Source organism: Helicoverpa armigera, chromosome 4 (genome assembly GCF_030705265.1).
Source record: "Helicoverpa armigera isolate CAAS_96S chromosome 4, ASM3070526v1, whole genome shotgun sequence".
Classification (NCBI taxonomy): Eukaryota; Metazoa; Arthropoda; class Insecta; order Lepidoptera; family Noctuidae; genus Helicoverpa; species Helicoverpa armigera.
This window is the reverse complement of record NC_087123.1, coordinates 13,698,332-13,716,041: the sequence shown is the minus strand read 5'-3', so window position 1 is coordinate 13,716,041 and position 17,710 is coordinate 13,698,332. Positions and strand designations below refer to the sequence as shown.

Sequence of the window (17,710 nt, the reverse complement as noted above, 5' to 3'; positions counted from 1 at the left end):
TATAAAATGCAGTTCGACGAGACGAGACCCTTCAATCCACTGGCTTACTTTATTTACGTCTTGATAGCTGGTCTGCGTTATGGATTTGATTTATTTTAAGGCAAGTTATTTTAGTAGCACTCCAATTTATACAGCGCCTTGTGAAAGCTTATAGCATTTTGCACTACGTAAGCTGCGCGTTCCAATTTTGTCTCAAACGTGTCAATGTTTAAGTGTGTTATGAGAATGTTTACCACTGAAGTTATATTGTAGTATTATAGTATGTGATTATTTCTGATTTCAGTTGGTGATGCTGGTGAACGGTTGGGTAATTGCGAGTGGTTCGCCTGTTGCGATGTTGCAGCACGCCACCTCCTCGCAAAGCATTGTGTTTCACCCGCTGCAGGCGGCACCAATTGCACCCATTACAAGTAAAACACCATTTTCTTTTCCATACACCTATATTTTTAGTTCTATTGTTATTGATCGTCTTTTATTACAGCCCCAGTACCAGTGGTTCCAAGCAGCAGTGCCAGTCATGTAAGTTTAAATAGCAGTCATTTGTTTTGACCAAATTAAATTGCTATAAACAAATGAATTTTACATACATTTGTTTCATAGGTATGCTGTTTTATTCCTATCTGTGTTATAGGCAAAGTATGAATACAAATACGAGGTATCGGATCACCAGACTGGAGATAGGAAGAGTCATTGGGAAAGCCGTGATGGTGACAAAGTACGGGGTGTTTATACTCTGTATGAACCGGACGGCGCTCTCCGGACTGTGGAGTACACTGCCGACGCTTTGCATGGGTCAGTGGGTAGTTTAGGAGTTCATTGTCTTACAAATACATATTTGTTAGCACCGGTCTTTAATAAGTAGCTTGTCATATGTCTATGTTGGTTGATGTGCGCGTAGAAGTAACATAACAAATGATTTTTTTCTTCAATTACATTACATACCTTTTTCAGATTCAATGCAGTGGTGAAAAGGAGTGAACCGAACCAGCACTCTCATCTAGGTGCTGGGTACAAACACGATTCTCCAGCCACTAGTAGTTACACCTCTTACGCTGATCCCAGTCCAGGGTACACCTCAGAAAGAGGCGTATTTCCAGGACAAGGCAGTGCTGCCAGACGTCCAGGGAAAGCCAGCGGTCACAACCCTGGAGTTGACTTTAGCGTAGTACATGGACATAACCCAGACAAATCTTATTGAATGAACGAAAACCAACCATAATGTAATGAAAATAAAGTTTTTTTCAGAGAAATGGTTTAGATATAAGGTTGACAAATTAAAGATGATATTTTTGTTCTATTGGTTTTATTCGTCAGCGCTGGCGTACTTTGCGAGAAAGTTAATGATAAATGGGTATATTTAGTCGAGATCGAAGAGTTCGGAGGGATGATACAGTCCAGTTTAATGGTGGTGACCATGATCATGATGATGGTCATGATGGTGGTGGGGGATGATGTGGTGGTGAGCCGTCTTGTGGTGAACATCAGCTCTGAAACTGTAATAAAAGAGAGACGTTTATTAATTGTGGATACGTAGAAGAGAACAACCAAATAAGTTGTCGTTCTGTTTGTGTTAAGGCTTTAATTTTGTTTGGGTTTATCTTAGTTACGGCATATACCTAATATTGTGTTCACTTATGTTTAAGTTTATACAAATATAAGTTTGACATTATAATTATGTGAAAGCAGCATTAAAGATTGCTGAAAGAAGAAACGTTGGTTTTAATGTTGCTTTTATTTGACTGATGATGAAACCTTTTACCCGATAGGGTCGGCGTTGAAATAAGGGGTGCCCAACATGCAAGTCCTCATTTTCCTATGTATCACCTACTACATTGCGAATCCTTGACTTTATTTATGAACTTTCTACATCGTAACCATATCTCACATAGGTACGTTAAGGTACTTTTGGCGTACGGTCAATGTTGTCATGTACGAGTGACTGTCCTGATGATAGTATGGATATTATAACCTTGATACTATGGAGAAGGGAAAGTACAATGTTCTTACCCGTGATGGTCGTCAGCGGTGTAATGAACAGAGCGCACGTTGCCATCAGGCTCCACCAGGGAGTAGGAGCCGCTCACGTGGTCGCCGTCGCGGTGCTCGTGCTGCGACTTGTGGTCGCCCGTGTGGTGGTCCTTCACTGAGTACTCAAACTTGTACGAGGGGTGGTGACGTTCCTGGAACAGTATATAGTTGTAGCAGTAGGGATGAGGTTACATGTCCTTATGCTAGCATGTTCAATAGGGATAGAAAGTTGGCAGTTCATACTTGCATAGGTACAAGTTAGGACAGTCCGGAAGAATTGCGAATGAACGATTCGATCCACTACATACAACAATTCTATAAAATCTTGAGCACAGCTAGCATTACACGATATATATAAATAGAGAGTCCACTTACATGATCCCAGTGGTGGTGTTCGTCATGTCCGTGGTGTCCATCATGGTGACCGTGGTGTCCATCATCGTGGTGTCCGTGGTGACCATGGTCATGGTGGTCGTGGTGGTGCACGGGGTGGTGGATCTTCACGTCATGGTGGTCGTGACCATGCTTGTGGTGGTCCACTCGCGACACATGCGACACCGCCGCAGAGTGCGCATGAGCGCTCACCGCCAACAGACACAACGCGGCCACCTAACAGAACGAACGTTTAGCACCTTGTAGCGAATATTCATTTATGTTAATGCAACTGTTCAAGTATGTAAACCCATCCTTCCGTGAATGTTACTTCTGAATGATGTATTCCGATATAGGAACATAATTATTATCATTTCAACACCAGTTTTGTTAACATGATGTGATTTGTTAAAGGAAAATTAAGAAATTAATCGCTTATGTTATTTTACTGAATGAAGACATTATTTTGTAATTTGATTAATTAAATTGGTTTTGAATATTAAATAAACAGAACAATACTCACTTGTAAAAACATTTTGATAGATTAGATATTTGTTTGTTAGCTGGACTTCAACTATGAATAATTCGCGGATAGTTCACCTTATATTCCAATTCGTGTGTCGAGTTGGGGGTGCAATTCAATTATAACGACATTAGGATGGATCCTCACCAATTAGTCGAAAAATAATAGAGTTAATACGTGAAACCTAAGTTTCTTTTGCGATATCAAGGGCGTCACGACCCATTACACAGATTAATAGTGAATCCGTCAATACCGCTGAAGCTTGTAATTATCCAATAAGTACAGTTAATTATCACGCGATCGATATGCAACTTGTTTCGAAGGAAGGGCAACACATACGTATACTAATTTATGAGACGGTTTTTCTATTCGGTGCTTATAAAACAGCTTACTATGCTTGTCTATTTACTCTGATATCTCAACTGCTCGTAATTAGACGTACCTATTACTTTTGCTAATTAAAATTGCTAAACTGCACAATATTTGGGAAATTAATGACTGTGTTTTAGAGAAAAAAAAATTAATTGTAAAACCGGGTCATACAGCTTACAGATTTCACCATCTTTTCGAGTTGTTATGTCTTTACAAACTTCCACTTATTAAGTTATCTGACCATCTATTTATTTCGAAGCATGAGTGATTCCAGTAGAACAACGGCAACATTTTGTGTAATCCCTGAAATTTTCAGTTTTTCTTAAATATATTGTTCCTACGTGCATTTCTAATAGGTTAATGTCCTCGTGATTGATTTTGGGAGGGTGTTTTTTATCAAAGGAGATATGCTATCTGCGCAGGAAATATATATTAGGTAGTAGTGCTCTTTTCTATTTCAGAAATAGTCAAATAGAAGATCCGTTATGCCAAGCATTTCTAAGAGTCGCCAAAACCGGAAGCATCTCGAAAATTGAATGGCATCATTTAACACTTTCTTAAAAATATTTACGAAAGGACAATATCACACATTTTACATGAAAAGTGGTTTTAAAGATAAAGATAAAGTATATTTATTTTGCAAATATGGGTACAAATATGGGTTGTATTAATTTGTTTTCGTTTAGGAAAGGGCTACCATCATGATGGCCGACTGCTGTGTGTGATGTTATTTTTTGCTTTGTGAAATGCAAATCAAACAGCTATCCCGTGCCATCTCCAAATTAGCAGTAGGTAATACTGATTGATTGACCTTTAAGAATTTGGCTTTGTACCTTTAATCGATGGAACTGTTATAATCAGTCGCGGGAGGTCAAACTATTTCGCTACCAAAGTATGCAGTATGGTATGTCAAAATTATGTCTTATTTTTCCAACCCTCCTGGCAAACCGTCGGCCGACTGTTTACTCTGCAGTGTGGTAATCTTATGCCCATTTTCACCAACAATCTCTTAATCTAAGTGCCACTTAGAATAAGGGCTCTCCCAATTTTGACATAAATAACTATGGATAAGGGATACCTAAACTTTGGTGAAAACGAAATTCTTATTAAGTGTTCCGTAAATGCTCTTAGGGGATCCCTTAGTTTAGGTATTTGTTGGTGAAAATGGGCATTAGGCTTTGAAATGCATCAAAATTCAGTTCCGGTGATAATACATTTAATATAATAATGAAATAACTCGATGGTGCAGCCAGGAGTATCTTCTCACGACAGTTGAGTATAAATACGAATATTTGCACAGCTACCTATTCAGTTCAGTTCTAGTGATGAAAGGCATATGGTTTCTTAAATACATACACGTTATTATTTATGTTAAGAACACAATTAGTAGGCTTCATTATTATGAACAGATTTTCTCATTCAAACAATTTCGCCAGCAATGTCTGAGTGTTAAACAATTAAAGGAGAGTATGAGTCCTAGTCACCATGGTAAGAGAGTCCAATAATATGGTGACCAAATTGGGACTGAATCCAGAACCTCATGTTCTCGAGTAGTCCACCTCTGAAGTAGGTTCATGATAAGTATCACATCGTTGATCGTATTATGATTAAATGAAGTGCTAATTATCCATAATGATTTCAAGTAGAGTAGAACATCAGATAGTAGCTGAAGTTGGCCAATAAGTTCAGTAATAAAACATCCGCTGAAACGTGATTATTTTTATAATTGCGGTAATAATCAAATAAATGTAGACGAGTAAGAAGAACTAAAAATTGATTTATTGATTTTTTACATAATGTGTTATGCGTTACTGAATGATATAATGGAAGGATGTTAGAAGTAAATTATATATGTAATGGCCTAATGATGACGAGCCGCTTTCCACGGGTTGTGCTGCAGCTGATGTGGGCGGAAATATTCTTCGTGCTCATAGTTGTGGTGAGCGCGTCTAGCATCGTGATCATCTCCGTAACGCCCTCTGTTCTTTGATTGTTCAGCCAAGCGACTCAGACGGAGGTGTTCGAGCAACATGTCGAAGTTATCAAACTCCTTGTGTTCATTTGACTTGACACCCTTGGGCAGGATGAGGATCTGACCGCCCGGGCCGCGGGTGTAGTCCCGACCGCCCGTCTTCAGGTATCTATAGTCAAGAATCCAAGTAGGCTGGTACCAGTCTGGGCTGTATACGTCAGCAATTATTCTGAAACAAACAAGTTATTCGTATTAGAATATCTTCATACCCGTTTGACGACACTATAAGTTGCTGTGTAACAATGCTTACCTATTTTGGCGTTCGATATCCGGATGTCCCTAGAAAACAAAACAGACTGCTTATTATGAATTATCTTGCATTGCACATACAAATATATTTGCTCCAAGCAGGTCTTACTTACATGGCTGTGAAGCGGGTCAGGTGATCGCAATATCTGAGGCCCAGAGTGGTCATCGTCCTTGAAGTTGACTCTGATGGGTCCTTGACGGTCATCATTGCGGGGGCTGTTGCGTAACTCTTCGACACGTAAGCGCGTGCGTTCGTCGCGGCTTCGCATCAGTTCCAAGCCATCTTGGTAGTGGTGAAGTCGGTCGTCGTCATGTACCCGTATTGGAAGTGCAGATTCATCGGCCTTTAGCTCCGAATGAGCCTCGTTGTTGGCATCAGCCGCAATAACCACTGAGGCAGTCGCTAGGAGTAGTAGCTGGAAAGGAAAAAACTTGTTTATATAAGTGTAATCTACAGACCTCGGACTTCATCCTGTCGCCACTCTTTTTGCGTAATTAGGCTTTATATTATTTTTTTTGACATTGTCCTTTCCGACTATGTAAAAAGGGATTGAAAACTCACATAATGCATGTTGTACAGCGATCCACAAACGAGACGTTCATAAAACAGACCCCACACCTAAATACTAACACATAATCGATATAATTGATACTTATGTAAGCGTTTAGTGTGCCGGATTCGTAGCCAATTGTTCTGTATCCTTTACATAAACATAGTTTAAATGATTCTTAGGGTTAAGTAAGACAGTCTCAAAGGATGGTGTACCTATGTTAAAGTTATCATTGTGAAAGAAAATTATACATATCTATATAGTTTAGTGCAAAAACCTATGGGGTAGTAAATTATTAAGGTTTTTAGTCAGTTAATTCACCATTGATAAACACTTCAGCAATATTATGGAGAGTAAGTTTACCGATTAGAAAGTGCATAGAGAAGATGAATGCGCATAGGAACTACGCAGGCGTGCATCAACGAAGAATGAATGTAATGTACCCAGTAATAAAGGGAACAGGTAATTGATAGATTTGTAAGACTTTATAACAGGACCATATTGTACGCTCGCGACTTACGCTTGACGAGTTCTTTATTTGAATGTGTTTGTAAAGTACAGTAATTAAATCCGTGGCTCCATCTTATTGGCCGAAGATGATCTTTGACTTTGATTGAATCACATTTTAGGTGGCAATGTAAGTAATAGAAACTCCTAAAAATCGAGTATGGAGAAAGGAAAAGGTTTCTTCAAAAATTTCAAAATTCAATAAAAAAAAAACCGATACCACGAAGAATCTCGAAAAATTTAGGTTTGAGAGCAGTGAGGTTGATCCGATCTCTAATAGAAATCAGGTTACAATCGTCACCAAAGATTCCAGGATACTAAAACTCACAGTGGCGAGACTGATAAAAACGTCGTCGTCAATTTTCGAAAAAGGGGCGTGTATTTAAAAAGCAATATAATTTCATAATTATATATTATTATTTATTGGTGTAATGTCATGAATGTAAGAGAATTCTCTTGAAAATGAGAAATCATAAATAGGTACCTTATAGATTTCATTAATTGATTGGGAGGATAGCTAACTAACAACCGCATGCTCGATAAAGAATTATAGGTTCAGCAACGCTTGTTGCAATCAATCTGTGAATAAATGACCACCGTGCTTTGAAGATTTTCTCAAAATATTAATAGGACTCAGGAAACTAAAAAACCTACGTAACTGTTTATAAAAATTTAATAATTCTTTAGTATCTAAGTGATTTGAATAAGTCTTGCTTGACTAAATTAATTCTAGTAATTTATTTTGTTCTTTGTCCATTACGGGAAGAAAAACATACTTGCATCCTTAGAAAGCTCCTATACATAGAAGAACGATAGGAATTAGGCGCTTTGCGCAGCCGTGTATGGATGACCATATAAACATGACGAGTTTATAGGAAAGCACTTCAAAGTGGTGGGTCCCGACTCCCGGCTTTCAATTTAATTTCTTTGGCAGTCGTTACGGGTAGCGAAAGATAGAGTCTGACAATCAGTCTTACCAAGAGGCATGGGGTTGAGGAGGTCAGATAAAACTGTCTATCTGACCGAGCGACTTTGCTTCATGTAAAACATTTGCCGTCTTACCACAAAAACTTTTAAATGTCAGTTTAATACTTGTCTAAAAAAAAAACTGATTATGACGTTGAAATAAGGTCCATTTTGCAGCCACACTTTTTTTAGACAGTGTTTGGCACATGTTTATTGTTTAAGTTTTTGAAGTAAGACCATTGTACTCAGCTGCATCCGGTTAGATTAGACTACTATCCTCATCATCTTTTTACTAATTGCTAGCCTATTAATGTATGAAAGCCGATCCGTCTTCTTTAACTCATACCATTGACGCTTAATTTGCTTATGATGGTAATTAGTAGTGTTTTTTTAATGTTTTGAAGGTACTTTATTGTGGGTTATGATTAGTACACAAATACTTAGCTACATCTTTTACTATATCCAACATAGTCGGTAATATTCTTTGCAGAGCAGATGTAAGAAGCAGTGATGTAAGTTGGTAGGAATTCGAACGTTATGGTGATATAAAATGGTAAACAGTGTAGAAAATGTTAAACAGCTTCAGGCAAGGAAAGCTTCCATAAACTTTCAACAACTTTCATTAACAAGAGTAGATTTTCGCCTTCTGAAAATGCTCGCACTTTTCTGTTGCTATCCAAATCGGTGTGTTATTTAGTTAGTTGAATATCCTTTAGATGCATCGCGTGCCCGTGCAAGGTAACGGCGCAGTACACGATTATATTATAGTTTTTTCAGGGATTTTATTTCACGTACTTCAGAGTGATTGATTCTATAATGATTCGCAGTAATCGCGAATACAAACGCAATATAGCAATGAAATAAAACAATATTAAGCGCTCGATACCTTTATATCAGGTCAGCATTTGCATGAATACAATTATTATCATTAAAATTATTAACATGTTTATCACAAATTACAAAATACCATTTTCACATGCAGTCTTTGTCTTAAACGTTTAACAGGGAATACATTTAGGAGTATATCTTATCATTTAAGTACGTCTAGAAATGTTACGGTCTCTTTGGTTATGCCTGTAAAAGCGAGGGTTCATACGGGAGGGGTGGCCGAAGTAAGGCGTTTTTATCGATGGGTAACCACGTCGCTCGTCGAACTTGCGGCGTTCCTCCCAAAGAAGACTTTCCTCTTCCTTTTTGTCATGATCGCGTTTCTCGTCACGTTTCTTGTCGTCGCGGCGACTGCCGTAACTGCCCAAACGACCGTAAATAGTCATTTTGCCGATATCATATTTATCGTCATCATCGTCTTTGTCGTCATCGTGGCCGCGTTTATGGTCATCGTGGCCGCGCCTGTGGTCATCTTTGTCATGGTCCCATTTAGGGCCGTAACCCCATCTGATTACGCCACCTTCGCGGCCACGGGTTTCTTCAGCACCACGATGTTCCTCGCCTTCATCTTCGTGACTGTCCTTGTGGTCTTCATGGTCCTTGTGTTCTTCCTTGCTATGATCGTCATGTTTGTGTTCTTCTTCCTTGTGGTCTTTGTGGTCATCATCTTTGTGGTCATCGTCTTTGTGATCATCTTTGACATGACCGTGGTGTTCGACTATGTGATGGTGTTTGTCCGAGTAATGGACGATAGCGTGGAAACTGGACAAACAAAAATGTGTATCATAAAGTTACAAACTTTCATTTATTTGGAGAAACAGGACATGAATAATATATATCAATGTAAAAACCTGAAACATACCCGCTATGTTTGTCCGCGTGGTATGTAACGGTGCGCTTGCGACCGTCGGGTTCTATCAGCCAGTACTCGCCCTTCACTTCATCTCCGTCGCGCGACTCATGTTGACCCTTCTTGTCATGGGTATGGGGATCGTGGACACTGTATGAGAACTCGTATGATGGATACGACCACGCCTAAAACATAAGATATCATAAGACTTTCAAGCATAACACTTCAAAAACTTTGTGTTGAAAGATATGACAGTTCTGAAGTTATCAAACATTTTGGTCCTCTGAGTTTTGGAAACGGTGAGATTCGATCAAATATCTGAATGACATTCAAATAAATCGGAGCAAGATATTTGATCACTGTTGCCCAGACGACATTGTAGACTAAGGTTACGTCTACACGGTGTATTTAGTTGCAGCAAGTGACAAGAGTGCTTCAGTACATGCGCGAGGAACCGCACATTTTTAAAATCCATGCAACCTGCGTATGTGCTTCAACAACTTGCACCGTGTAGATGGACCACCCACCCTAAGGATCAAAGAGATGTTGTAGACTCACGTATTCCTCATGATGCTCGGGCTTCTTGGAACCGATGTGAGTCAGTTCGCCATGATGCCCGTGATGTTCCTTATGGTTTATTTTGATGTGTTGCTCAGAAACCGCGTGATGTCCATCTCCAAGCACACACAGTGCTAAGCTTAGGAGGATTATTGTCTGAAATTAAATTGAAATATTAAATAAACACTAATAAAAATAAATCATTATAATACAACTGAAATTAATCACGCAAAACATCTAATGAATATAATTACTTGATAAAACATCACTGAAATAAGACAATTTGATGGATATGGATTAGTATTCGACCTTTACGAAGTTTCTAAAATCAAACGATATCTACAAAAACAACATGGAAATCCAAACAATTAACTGTAAACCGCACAGCAATTTTCTTAATTATTGTTATTGATTCAAAAGTATTTATAGAGAGAAAATTAAGAACTTTTTTATTAGATCCTTTATCTATCAAAGAATTAAAATAATGAACGTACCTTCCGAATCATCGTGAACCTTCAGTGAATCTCTAAACTGTATTGATATCTATCGTGATCTCATCTAGTATTTATACACATATCGTTTTGGTTTTAAACATCTGCATCCTGTAATACAATACACTTAACTACAATTATATGTGATTTTTTTGCAGATTTTCTCGACTTATAGATGGGTGTGCCTATCAATGCTACAAAGAGGAAATAGGATTTTCCAAAGAGTTTAATATAACGCAGCGTTCCTTTGTTAAATTTTGATTGTGCCTGGTTACTTCGAAACACGAATCCTTAGTCTGATTAATCGTAATTATTTGTAATAAAGCGGTGATGAGTTCGTGGCCACAGCCGCACGGGTCAGTCCACAAAGGTTATAAGCTGCGTGCCACAGCGAGACTCTCCCGTTCTTCTGAAAGCACGTAAACAGTAAGTCATAGTGTTATTTTGTTAATCGGAAGAAGTAGGACTGTCAGTTACTTATGAGTAGGTACGTATTAGAGTTGTACTGTTGGTGAGAGACTGGGTAGACAATGTTCCCGTAATCTTCGTTAATGGGTAAGTTGTGACTTAAAAAGCTCAAGAAACGTTTTGATTTGACAGATGTGGTGACGGTCTGGTGGTTACGTCATTTGTGATAAGGAAATAGAGCCCGATTTATTTTTGTTATTTGACTTAAATTTTTTGTACGCTTAAATATTTTACAGAACTTCAAGTTCTGTAAAACGTCAGTTTTTCTCATTTGACTGATGATATGACCTACCTATCTGTAGTTACTGCAAAACACATTTATATTGTAGATCCCAAACCTTATTTTTTGTTTCCTACTCAATTTAAATTGATAAATAATTGTTTTATTTTGAAATAATTATAAATAACGTTTAAGCAAAGGTTATTTTTTGCGCCTGATTAGAAAATTACAGCAAATTAGCTGGCTTGTGTCTTACAGTAAAAGTTGCCAGTAATTGCAGTAAATGTTGTCAAAACAGCTCTGTTTAGTTACTCCAATAATTCGTATTCCAATAATTTTATAGAGACAATGCTATAGGGGTGAGGAATTCGTGGCTAGGTAACAGTTCCCGTCGACCATATGGTTGAGCACTTGGCGCGGCCGCCGGTCCGAGGACTGGTGACCACTGGTGGTTAATATTTATCCTGTTGGTTATTTGTACATCTTTGGCAGCTTACTTTCAGCCAGAAGTCAGAGAGCCTGGCAACTTGCCTTTGCACAGGTAACCAGGAAGAGAAGACCAGATAGGCGCTTCATGGGAAACATTGCTACTAAACTGCATTCGGATAGACTGGAAGCCGACTCCAACTCGGTTTGTAAACAGCTAGGTGAAATAACACATAAGTATTTGAAATGTTTTTAATGAATACGTACCCAAATACCCAAGGTTATGATTTTTTTCATTTTTAAACCTTATAATTGAATGTCGCTCTCGCATATGTGTAGGACTTGATCAAGGCGTAACTTAGAACCTAAAACTTTAAAATCTGCTGTAACATAAGTCAGAATACTGGGTGTTGCTATTGGTTTCCAATTAGGGTCGAAGTATACATTATGGATTCTTACGGCATAATATATTAACGCCTCTGCTATATCCTCTTAATTTACGTATTTACTGTGGGTATAACTAAACTAATTAAATTGTTTATTTGTAGTTTAGGATCCTTTTAGACTTCATCATGATTTTTAAGTTGTTACGCCTAAATTTAAAATCTGGCTCATAAACCTATTTCCTATTTGTTTTGTTTGTCTAAACTTTTCTTAAGGATCTTTTCTGAAGTTGATATTTCCAAGAACCCTATACTTCTGTAAATAATGAATATTAGGTAGCAGCTCGGGATGTACCAAGAAACTTTCATTGAAATGTCTCAGATTTTTTTAAGCTCAGCTACGGAACCATCACAACCAAAGAAAAAAACTCCACAAATAAAATTAGCGCTAATTTTATTTTGCGTACAAAAGCATTCTACATGTATCAGTACGGCAAGCATACAGTCAGTCTTGTTTGAGCAGCAGTCAGTTCTGGTCGCAGTGACGTCATCACACTCAGATGTGATGATGAGAATGATGAACATGATGGTGAGGCGACGAGTGGTGGACGATGGCGTTGAAACTGGAACAATTGGATGAGGATATTAGGTAAAGGCTTCTTCGGATATGTTGATTGAAAATCTTACAGTGTTTTTTGGCAAAAAATATGTATTCTCTCTTTCTGGTATCCAATATCATAGACAACAACCCTTTTTGTCACTCGAGTAAAAATAACACATTGAATTAAATTAATATTGAAGGCATGTAATTATGTAATTGTCTATATTTTTATACATATGTATGTGCGAGTATCCTATATACCTGACAGTAATTTAGATGCTGAAGATTTGATCTTGAAATTTTCAATCGAACACAGAATCACATAAAATACTCTCAGAAACAGTTTTTCTGTTTTTGTACGTTCAGTCAAGTTGCTGTTCTTTACTTGCATTTAGAGTCGATTCGGCTCCTTTCAACATCTAATTGTTGTATACTCACCCGGTGTGGTCATCAGCCTTGTACTCCACCTTCCTGTACCTGCCGTCAGGCTCGACGAGCTCGTACCCTCCCTTCACTATGTCTCCATGGCGCAGCTCGTGTTGAGACTTCACGTCACCAGTGTGGTGGTCGTGGACGGAGTACGCGAATTTGTACTCGGGGAATGCCTGGAGATGATGGAATAGTTTAGAGATTGGATATGGTATTCTGTTCATTAGAACATATTTTTTGTTTCAATGAGGTTTAGGTTTTTGATAGGTACTAAGTACTTATGTATTGTTTCGTATAAGTTAAATCGTTTGACATAGTCGTGGTCGTCATCACTGCTTAAACTCACTGCTCAGTGTCTATCTTATGTGATCGAATTTTCATTTTATCGTTGTTTTATTGCTGCTTGTACAAATTGTTCTAGGTTTCCTATCATAGGTACAGATTGTTACTAAATCTATTGTATCTAATGGCAAATACGATATAGATTAAACAGTTATAAATGTATGTATGGTCCGCATAATTTCAGCACCATAAAGCTACTTTGTCCGTGAGAATATAACCACTGTCCTTGTTTTGTTTAAATGTCAGCAGCTATTGTGTTGACCACTTTATAAGATTTGATTAAAATTCAAGCGCCTAATAGATACAAGACCGCCCTATTTATGTTTTACCATAGGGTGAAGGTCTCAGCTCTGAGCACTACGATTTGTCATAAGTGTTTGATGTTTGTATGTTTTTAATTTCCAATGTTCTCATAACATAGAAATCATAAGACATAATTGGCACTACTTGGATGATTCAGAAGCACTTACAAATTGAGAAGCAGAATCCGGCTACCACAAAATTGCTGATTATATGACTCAATAAATCTTAGCTTCGAAGTGCCTTCTAATAAATGGTATCACGTCATGGTCGATTAGATACTATCATGGGTACGACTTAACAACAAATTATATGAACAATAAAATCGATTTATGTTTTACCAACACTTATTTACCTTAAGATACTGGGGTAAGTACGTAAAAACTGGACTGTATACAGGAAGTGGACGGTGTAATGTAACCACAGACCTTTCGCTTGCTTCACAGAATATTTTACCGTGCAATTACTCCTCGGGGAATTCGTTGAATAATTTATATTTAACTAATATCTTTAAGAAATGGCTGTTTATTTTCACGCTATTTATAAAATGACTTTTAGTATAAAAAACTCTTTTGTTTGACTGATTTGCAACTGCTTTTGAGGCCGTTGTAAGTGCCTTAAAAGCGCCCCAATGCTTTGATTGCGGTAGACTTGATATTGTGTTAATGATGCTACCATACACAATTTATTAGTAACGAAAGCCCTTTTGGCAGTATTTGATTATATTGTTATTTAAACAATAAGACTGACGATGAATCCAGACTCAGATTGTTTTGTTTTTTTTTATCAATTTTTAAATTATATTTAGTTACTTAACAGTAACAATACAAGAATATGATCTTTGTGCTATGATTGCCCGATGACGATCCCTGTGATTTTTCATACCCCTAAAATAAAAACAACAAAACTACTTACATAATGATCATGGTGTGGAATATGGTGAATAATAGGCTCAGGTACGTGGTGATGAAGAATCGGCACGTGGTGGTGAATCGGGATCGGAACTATCGGTTCGTGGTGATGATGGATAGGTATCGGGTGGTGCGGCCCGTCGTGCTTCTGCAACTCCTGGTGGGAGATTGCTGGGTGGTGGTGATGGTGATGGTGGAACGGGAAGATCGCCTGACAGGCTGACACCACCGCGAAAAGTGTTAGCACCTGGAATAGAAGTAGATGGATAGACACGGCTTTATGCATAGATATGTTTTTCTCACAAAAACTGTTGTATAGAATATACTAGTACACATCTGTATCAAATCTTACAAAAGCTTAAGTGATTCTATTTTAAGCTATCACACTATAACTTCTAACACAGTTTATTAACCAAGTATAAAGTTCATCGATGGGAACATTGACAAAAGGATTTTGGGTATAACCTAAAGAACAATTTTTTAATTACTGGTCATATTAAACTTCATTTTGGTATTTATTTATAACGTGATTTTATATGTGTACTGTAATAATAGTATCGCTAAAGCATTGATACAATTTCCTTAATGTTAAATTGTTTACAACTATAATAATTCCGTGTACGTCTAGTTTTATTACTTTAGCGGAATTCAGTTCATTGGTACATGTAAAGCCACAAATGATCCATGTTGTCTTACCTAAATCAAGAACTTAAAAAATATGAAGAGATTTTTGATTCTGCAACAACTGTTTTATAAGATTGTAGTCATTATTGCTGGCATTATTTCACCAATTAAGATTTTCAATACGTCCTTTACGGCACCATATAAATTAAAATCAACGTAATTGTTAAAATCGTTTTTTTTTCTGCATATTAGTTATATCTTTATTTCTTTTACCTACATTTTGTAATCACGTCTAAAGATAAAACTAAATACCGTTGACGCTATGTTATTTAACATGAAGTAATTATTTAAGTTTATTCATTTCCCTGTAACACTTGTACTTACTAGTCAGTAGTTATTGAGAGTACTGTGTTAATAGAACTATTATTTAGATAAAGTTATTCGCATAATAAACATTTTTATGATAATTTAACGGCGGCGCTTGTTATAAGCAATCATGTTATATAAATAAGGGTTTTCATAACTATTATTATATGAATGTAACGGTGAGATAATATATGAAAATATTGCAATAGTAATTCGCTGTTATTTATATAAAAAAATAATACTAAAAACCAGCAAATTGAAGCTATTATATTCCTTTCGGGTAAACGATACGGGAAATATGAATATATTTACTGAATTTAAGGATGCTGTTATAAAGTATAATTAAAAGATTTGTAATTCAAATGGCATACAACTAGAATAACATTAACAATATAAAGGTACGCTGTACTGGAATTTTCGGGGAGGTGTTTACGTTTACGAACAAACATTTCACACGCACAAACTGCGAACTAACGAACTCGGAACCCTAAAAAGCTCAGCGTCCCAAAGCCCATCTTATGAGTAAGAACCAAAGACAATCACGCTTTTAGTAAATATTTATGAACTAAGAACTTACTTTAGCAAACATTTTTAAAAACACAAATTAGCACCAAATATGTTCTCGATATGAATACTAAAAGACAATACTGCCGCCAACTTTGCTTCATTAGTTTATATAGAGGTTTTAATTGTGGGAATTATTAGAGCAAAAATCCATTGATCAATTTCTCAGGGTTTGCTAACCGCCCCTGCTATCGTAATTGTGGAAGTATGCGTGTAAGTACATATATCGAAGCCGTATATAACGGATGTGAAGTTTAAACGAGCGCCAACTAGGTGAAAACCACCAAAATTATTGCAGGAAAATATGTTTTTTACGAATTATTGTTTCAGAAATACCTGTCCATCATAGCATTTATATTTTGTAGTCTGCTTACGCTTGGCGATTCTTTACTCACAATTCGTACGCAATGCTAGCTTGCTACTTGAATATACTAATTAAATGTGATCTTCCAAGAGCAGAAAAAACAAAGGAAGCGCGACGGGAAAAGTGGCAAGTTCTACGAAAAATCCCTTTATCCAGGTATTATGTTATTTGGTTGTCTTAAGTAGGTACATGTGACCGAACAAGCGTGTATTTTTTGCCCCACCTTTTCAATTTCGTTCAAACATTCGTGGTATTGAACAGCAAAAGAATTTGAGTTGCATGGTATCTGTTGGTACTGTAATTACCGCATTTTTAAACCATTTGTTTCGATATAAATAGTGCGTTATTATATGTTCAGTTAGGTAAGGTATTTAATCGCATTCAATAAAATCAATGACCGCATAGCATGTTTCCTGTTCAGAAGGACACACGTGAACTAGGTTGAATTTTAGATTTTAAGATGAATGAGTCTTTGGGCTGAGCGCTATACAAAAAAAAATGTTCTATTAGATACTAGCAGGTCCCAGTTGTCCTTAGTTTATTTGATCCAAATGGCCCAACTTAAGTATGCGACTATCGTTCAAACTTCTTTGACATCTTTTAATTTCAGGCTTCTAAAAATGCGCAAAGGACGACCCTTAAATGAAAATTACAAAAACGAAACATGAAAATACGATTGCATGTTTGGGTAATTAAAATTGGTATCAGCTTCAATACTTCCTCTTCTGCATGGTAAAAAAATGTTGTTACATTCGATTTAAACTTAGAAACCGCATATATTGCTGGCTATTTCCCAATATGGCGGTAACATAAACATGTGGTAAGTAGTTACGAATATGTCTCATTGTCGCGTTTCTTTCTTGTGATACTCGCACATTCTCACGTGAATGCTATGTGCGACAAATCGTCTTGAGTAACACTTTACACTGGCCTTATGTTAACACTGTTTTTATACTTAAATAATGTTCATAATGGCTTAGAAAATTCTTTCTATGTAAGTACCAGTTTAAGGGTAAAACTAAGATGAATAATTTGATAACAATATACAATGAATATTATGTGGTAAAGAAAATGTGGTAAAGAAAATGTCTTGATCTTTGAAGAAAGGCCATTCTTTCATTTGTCACCCCTTTTCCCCACATATATTGGGGGTCAGCTTAGGAGCAAATACCCATCTGATTTTCGCTACCCGGAAAACTGATACCCGTTGGTAATACAAATAGCTATCGAGTTTAAGTTAAATAGAGAGATACCATTATTTCAAGTTTTCTATGTTCTATGTTAATGCGATATCGAAATTAAATACTAGTAGATATCATTAGTGA

General features: G+C 37.0%; 3 protein-coding genes and 2 long non-coding RNA genes across 5 annotated transcripts; 1 reads left to right on the top strand and 4 right to left on the bottom strand.

Moving 5' to 3' along the window:
* The first annotated feature begins 473 nt into the window (after window positions 1-473).
* Window positions 474-1,207, top strand: LOC135116832 (uncharacterized). The gene is made up of 3 exons (XR_010276411.1): window positions 474-519; window positions 632-792; window positions 952-1,207. It is a non-coding gene; the product is annotated as an uncharacterized LOC135116832 (long non-coding RNA).
* A 33-nt stretch (window positions 1,208-1,240) lies between these two features.
* LOC135116831 (uncharacterized) lies at window positions 1,241-2,625 on the bottom strand. The gene is made up of 3 exons (XR_010276410.1): window positions 2,404-2,625; window positions 2,008-2,180; window positions 1,241-1,493 (listed from the first exon to the last, which is right to left on the bottom strand). It is a non-coding gene; the product is annotated as an uncharacterized LOC135116831 (long non-coding RNA).
* Window positions 2,626-5,156: 2,531 nt separating this feature from the next.
* On the bottom strand, window positions 5,157-6,147 carry LOC135116813 (uncharacterized). The gene is made up of 4 exons (XM_064034390.1): window positions 6,139-6,147; window positions 5,690-5,992; window positions 5,578-5,606; window positions 5,157-5,496 (listed from the first exon to the last, which is right to left on the bottom strand). Exons 1-4 carry the CDS (start codon window positions 6,145-6,147, stop codon window positions 5,157-5,159), a joined length of 681 nt encoding a protein of 226 aa, XP_063890460.1.
* A 2,487-nt stretch (window positions 6,148-8,634) lies between these two features.
* Window positions 8,635-10,402, bottom strand: LOC110375232 (sarcoplasmic reticulum histidine-rich calcium-binding protein). Its single transcript, XM_064034389.1, has 4 exons — window positions 10,391-10,402; window positions 9,897-10,052; window positions 9,351-9,523; window positions 8,635-9,250 (listed from the first exon to the last, which is right to left on the bottom strand). The coding sequence occupies exons 1-4, from the start codon at window positions 10,400-10,402 to the stop codon at window positions 8,635-8,637; spliced, it is 957 nt and encodes a 318-aa protein (XP_063890459.1).
* Window positions 10,403-12,362: 1,960 nt separating this feature from the next.
* On the bottom strand, window positions 12,363-14,753 carry LOC110375248 (cuticle protein 8). Its single transcript, XM_049846891.2, has 3 exons — window positions 14,472-14,753; window positions 12,924-13,090; window positions 12,363-12,507 (listed from the first exon to the last, which is right to left on the bottom strand). Exons 1-3 carry the CDS (start codon window positions 14,751-14,753, stop codon window positions 12,441-12,443), a joined length of 516 nt encoding a protein of 171 aa, XP_049702848.2. The 3' UTR covers window positions 12,363-12,440.
* Window positions 14,754-17,710: the final 2,957 nt, after the last annotated feature.